We start from the raw sequence: 6,000 nt of genomic DNA, 5'->3' as shown, positions 1-6,000 counted from the left end.
GCCCCTCAAGCGCTGCCTCGGCCTTTTCCGCTCTTGCTTCGGCGCCACTCGGCTCCCTTCCCGCCCCTTGCTCCCTCCCTCTCCTCCCTCCCTTTCCTTTCTCCCTCCCTCCTGTCCTGGGACTGCCTGGAGCTCCGCACCGCGAGTTTGCCGCGGCACTTTCCGCGCGGCGGAAGAGCGCGCGCCAGCTTCGGCACAGCTGGGTGCCCGATCCCAGCCACACGCCTCGTCCCCTACAAGCTCCTCCGAGGTAAGAGGCTGCCCGGCCGCTCGCTCACACCCGGCCCTTTCCCCACTCCGCGGGACAGCTGGGTCCCCGCCTCCTCTTCGAACCGACTAGGAACTCCGCGCCTCGCCTTGGGAATGGGGGTGTAGTTGGCGGGGACCTCAGACCGGCGGTGGCCAGAGCGCGGAGCAAGCGATACGACGGGCCGACAGGTGGCGGGTCTGGCCGTGGTACCTCGACCGCCGCCGGCGCGGACCCTGGTGGGGACGGGGCGGGCGGGCCGGCCGACTTGGGGGTGGGGTCAGTCCTCTCTCCTCCCTTCGAGGGGCGGTGATCGTCGGGGTCCGCACTGTAGGTGCGTGGGAGAAACTTCGCAGGGTGGGGACCCAGCGGCTGCTCGCCGGTAGGGACTAGTGGGCGCGCTCGGGGTCTCCGAGGGGCGCAGCCTGGGGCCAGACCTTCAGGTCGGGCGGGGATCTTACGCTTCCCTTACCCGCCCCCTTTTGTCTTTCCCCTCAGTCCCGCCAGCTGCTGGGGGAGCGGCGGCCGTCCCGCTCCTGGAGTTTGTCCCCTGGCATCCTCGAGGCCGCAGGAAGGAAAAGGAGGCAGCGGCCGGGGCCCTGGTGGGCGGCCTGAGGTGAGAGCCCGGCCAGCCCCTCTGGGAATATGGCGACCGGTGGCTACCGGACCAGCAGCGGCCTCGGCGGCAGCACCACAGACTTCCTGGAGGAGTGGAAGGCTAAACGCGAGAAGATGCGCGCCAAGCAGAACCCCCCGGGCCCGGCCGCCCCGGGAGGGGGCAGCAGCGATGCCGCTGGGAAGCCCCCCGCGGGGGCTCTGGGCACCTCGGCGGCCGCCGCTGCCAACGAGCTCAATAACAACCTCCCGGGCGGCGCGCCGGCCGCACCTGCCGTCCCCGGCCCTGGGGGCGTGAACTGCGCGGTAGGCTCCGCCATGCTGACCCGGGCGGCCCCCGGCCCGCGGCGGTCGGAGGACGAGCCCCCAGCCGCCTCAGCCTCGGCTGCACCGCCTCCCCGGCGTGACGAGGAGGAGCAGGACGGCGTCCCGGAGAAGGGCAAGAGCTCGGGCCCCAGTGCCAGGAAAGGTAAGGGGCAGATCGAGAAGAGGAAGCTGCGGGAGAAGCGGCGCTCCACCGGCGTGGTCAACATCCCTGCTGCAGAGGTGAGCCGGCAGCTTCTTCCCGGTGTCTTCCTCCTGGGAGCTACCCGGGGCCCAGAGTTTTCCTCCTTTGGCTAGTACTTGTCCCTTCACCGAGTTAGGCAGGCAGGGGGTGATGGAGTTTTACTCTGAACAAAGTAAAGGAGTTTGAGTTTGGGAAGTTCCCCAAACTCAAGAGTAGGACACGTGCTTTTCAGGCTTCCTGGCCGGAATCCAGGATCCTTTTTTTACCGTGGTAGAAAGACAACTTGTGGCTCCAGGACTTGCCCACCTGAACTTGGCTGTTTGTGCTTGATCAGTTAGAAAAATTGATTAATGGTGGTGACGACATTCTCTAGGGCCCCACGTGCCCGTGTGAAGTTACCAGTTTATTTCTCCTTTCTTACCAATGTTTAATAGCACCTGTAAAGAAAATGTGGCCTTAGCAATATGCGAGACAGATTTCTCTTCCAGTGAACTCTAGATGAGTATATCCGAATGAGTACATTCACTATTTTATATATAAATCAAATGTTTATAAGTTGTGCTGCTAAACACACACACAGTTTTTTTCTGAGTGATATTTACGACAGCAGGGATGCTTTAATAACCCACAATTCTGTTCACTAAGACGATCTCTTTTTGAGTACTGTGGCTGAAACATACGTGGTAGGGTTTTTTGTTTGTTTTGGGTTGTTTGCGGTTTTGACCATTTTCAAAACGTTGCTGCAGGTAGCAGCATCTTCCATTAGAGTGACTGGTAAAACATTTTTACTAAGTGTATAATCGCACCTCCCTCTACCAGAAGCAAGACAAAACAATCTCAAACAAGTTTTGGTTACTTTGATAGTAGCTTATGGATTTGAGGAAGTGGTTCAACACCTTGTTTCACCTAAAATACTTGCATCTTTTTCTCATTGACTCTTTAGCTTTCACGTTTTCTTCTCCTGGCTTTCTAATTTTACTCAACTTTGTCACCCGGTAAATAACTATTTCGAATTTACTAACTTTAATTGTGGTTTCAGTAAAAGCATTTGCAATAAGTTAGAGTGTATATTAAATGTACCTAAATTTTTAGTATTATGATTTCCATACCTGGAAAATCATAGTGTGTCTTTGTAGGATGTATTTATATGAGCGTTTCAGAGATTTTTATCAGCAAAACTGTCCTCTGCGGTTTGCTACTTGCACAAAAGGTCTGTTATTCATTAAATTGCTTTAGAAGGAATTCTTAAGAGTGGTAATCAAATTTCCAGGGTTTTTTTTTTTTTTTTTAGTTAAAAATATGAAGATTAAGGGAAAATTGAAGACAAGGCTTTGGAAAAGCTACATTCCTCAACTTGATTTTTAAAAGTAGCTGATGGTCCAAATAAAAGAATTTGTCATTTTCAATCTTTTCCTCATTGTTTATCTAACAGGGGTCTTATTTTGGGAAATATCTTGGCAGATGTTAAACTTGACTTTTTTCTGGCTGCATGTGCTAAAATTATTTTTCAAGTACTTTTTTTTTTTTTTTTAAACAAGCATAATGTTTCCTAGGGGGAGTAAGTAGAGTGTATCTTGTGAGATCCTAAGAAACATCTTTTGTTAATATCCCTGCTTTGAGTGAGAGAACATAGTGCTGAGAATGTAGATGACTTCCTACTACAATGGAGTCTAATACTCTGGAATGTTTTTCGTTTGGGTGTTGGCAACTCCTAAATTTAATCTTCCTTAAAAGCAAACAAACCAACGGTACCTTTTTTTGTCTGTGGAATTTGAACCTTTTTTATTGAATAGGGAATTGAGGACTGCTTTCTTTTAGTGGTAACTATGGCTCTATCCGTTTCAAGCTGCAGGACCCAACAAAACAGTAATGTTTTACCACAGTATCTAATTAACAGACATACTTCTTGAGTGCCTCCTCCTCATATTTTCATATTTTTCAAAACAACTTATGTATTTCAGATGATTTTAATAGTGGTAAAATACATGATGCAAAACTTTAAAGCTGAGCCATTTTCATGTCTTTATATTGTTGCTTTTTTAGAATTGTGTGCCATTTCTCCTAGTAGTTTCAACATTGAGGATACCAGTTGCTGTGGAGTTTCTTGTGTAATATTTAATTTAACACCCCTATTTTAAAAAGCCATACATATTTTGCAAATTTTTCAGGTATGAAAATATGTAAAAAGATGAAAATGACCAATCTCTCTATATTCAACAGTAGTCTTTATTTTATCTAATGTCGAATAAGACTCTTATTTTCAGACATGATTCCCAACCAAGTTTGTATTAGTAGATTAACATGTAGTTCGTACGTAGAGATCTTGTTTTAATGGTGGATAAACGTTAAGTTCCTTCAAGGAAGTACTTACGAAACATCTGTGTGATACATGACTTTCATTACCTCAGTTTACAAGTTATATAGTGTGTATATAATACTGTTATAAAGGTACCTGACAGCAGCTAAAGATACCAGAATTGACTAGAGGATAGTTATAGGCAAGGAACCAGGTCAAAAACCGAAACTAGCCATTTGGGAGGTAGGAAACTGGGTGGTTACTGCATGTGATGGCTAAAGTCGAAATACCCAGAGCTTCTTTAATGAGATAAAATTTACTAAGAGATTAAAAAAAAAAAATCCTTTTTTCTAAATTTTTACATTTTCTATTTTTTGGTAGTAATTCACCCGAATTGGGTAATTTGGACATGGCATACTTCTTGCCAATAATTTTTATGTGTGTTTATCAGATCAGTCAACTGTTTATTACATACATGTTAAAGACACTATCCTTCAGTGGAGAAAACAAGAATACGGCAGTGTATATTCTCAAGGAGCAAGGCTATAATCTAGGAAGAAGGATAAGGCATAATTACATGAAAAAATTTAAGTACTGAGTTAACAGTTTAAAAGTCATCTTAATGAAACATGTAACTATTTATTGGAAATAGTGTGTGTTTAAAGGGAGGGGATGATTGGGCTGGGAGAAGGTATTGAGGATGAGAATCTTGACCTGAGTCTTAAACTTTTCAGTACCTGTATATTTTTACATATATTCTCACATATGTACATGTATACATAATTGTATAGTATATTAAGTATCAGCATGCAGTGTTTCTTAACTTGAGCAGCACATTGATATGTTAGAATCTTTAAAAAAATGTTTGCTCATGCTAATTCAATTCCTTGCCCTCTTTGTCCCTTCACCCCACCCTCTAATAATTGAATGGGTCTGTGATGGATCCCAGACATTAATATTTTTAAAAGTTCTCCATTTGATACAAATGTGAGTCAGTGATAAGAACTGTTGGGCTGCAGTCTGGGTATAGAAATGAATAGGACATAAGCCTTGCCCACGAGGTGTTCTCAGGTAATATAAGGAAATGTGAAAAGTAGAGTAGTAAGTACAGCTGAGTGCCTGAGCAAGGTACCTAACCCAGGGAGGAGGAGTGGCAGTTGAAGAAAGCTTCCTAGACAGTTATATACTTGTTTTCAGGGTGTTTGTGAAGTTACTGCCATTGAGTAGGGTTGTGTGAATGGGTTAATGGAGATGGTTGCCATAGAAAATAGAATCTTTGAATAGGTCGAGGTGGCACTGAAGTTTTGGTTTAAGTGTAAAAGTTAACATATACAGTATTTAAAACTTCTGTTTTAAAATAGTGGTTGGCTAAAGTGGTTTAACTTTAGTGGTTGGCTAAAGTGCTTTATGTCCTGAAGTTCACAGCAGTCTCATGTGGTAGTTACACTGTTTATCCCCATTTCCAGAGGAGAAAATGAAGACTTAGAGCTTAAATGATTCAAGATCACGTAGAAAGTAAGTGATAGAGCAATATTTTAAATGTTTTTGTGTATTTTGTGTGTATGTATATATCTAGGAAAAGGAGAGTTTTTAAACATTAACCTACCTTTCATTACTGAGCATATTTCCCTAGACTTTTACAAAACTTCTTTTTAAAGGTTATCTGAATTAATTTAAATATTTGAATGAGGAAAACAGTAAAGGTGTGGAATTGAATAGAATTTCGGGTCAAATTTGTGTACTCAGAGATTGCTTCTGACCCTCTAACCTATAGTGTGGCAAAATTTTCAACACCAGGCTCTTGGCAAAATGTAAATTTATTTTTGGCTAGTGGTCAGAAAATGTGAATCTTTGATTTTACTTAAGTGATAAATTGTTTTTCTATCAAAATGGAATCATAACACCTACTCCATAGTTTGAACTTGTGTTGGTGAAAGGGGAAGATAAAGGAGCATTTAACATATAGAAAGCACTTTTAAGTGAACACAGGTTAGGTCATAATTATTTAGTATGTGTATTGAATATAGGACAAGTTCCACTTAGTAAACTTTATAAATCCAGGTGGATTAAGAAATGCCTTTTATTATTCCCATTATGCTCCAGACTGTCTACCTTTCTATGTGATGAGTCAGGAGAGAAACTAATAATGACTCAGAGTTGGAGAACATTTGATTTGTGAATGGGGTAGATATAGTGTAAACACTGAGACTGCTTAGTGTAAAATCTGGGCTGATATTAGCCCAGCTTTCCTAAATGTTTGAGCTCCTTGTAAAATAAATTGAAATTTTAATATTATCAGGATTTGTACTGAGTTGTCTGAGCTGGGATGCCATT

General features: G+C 43.8%; 1 protein-coding gene across 2 annotated transcripts in view; it reads left to right on the top strand.

The window, feature by feature from the left end:
• The window catches only part of PAWR (PRKC, apoptosis, WT1, regulator), a 176,731-nt gene that overhangs the window by 86,979 nt on the left and 83,752 nt on the right, over positions 1-6,000 (top strand). The window contains exons 1-2 of one of the 2 annotated variants that reach the window (XM_011946960.1): positions 24-250; positions 746-1,408. In XM_011946960.1, coding sequence (XP_011802350.1) covers positions 893-1,408 — 516 coding nt within the window. In that variant the 5' untranslated portion in view covers positions 24-250; positions 746-892. Of the gene's footprint in view, positions 1-23; positions 251-745; positions 1,409-6,000 lie in introns of those variants that run through there. The other variant, XM_011946961.1, reaches the window with a different exon arrangement.

The sequence above is a fragment of the Colobus angolensis genome, unplaced genomic scaffold (genome assembly GCF_000951035.1).
Source record: "Colobus angolensis palliatus isolate OR3802 unplaced genomic scaffold, Cang.pa_1.0 Scaffold256, whole genome shotgun sequence".
NCBI lineage: Eukaryota > Metazoa > Chordata > Mammalia > Primates > Cercopithecidae > Colobus > Colobus angolensis.
Note: the sequence above shows the minus strand (reverse complement) of the source record. Positions and strands in the feature narration are given on the sequence as shown.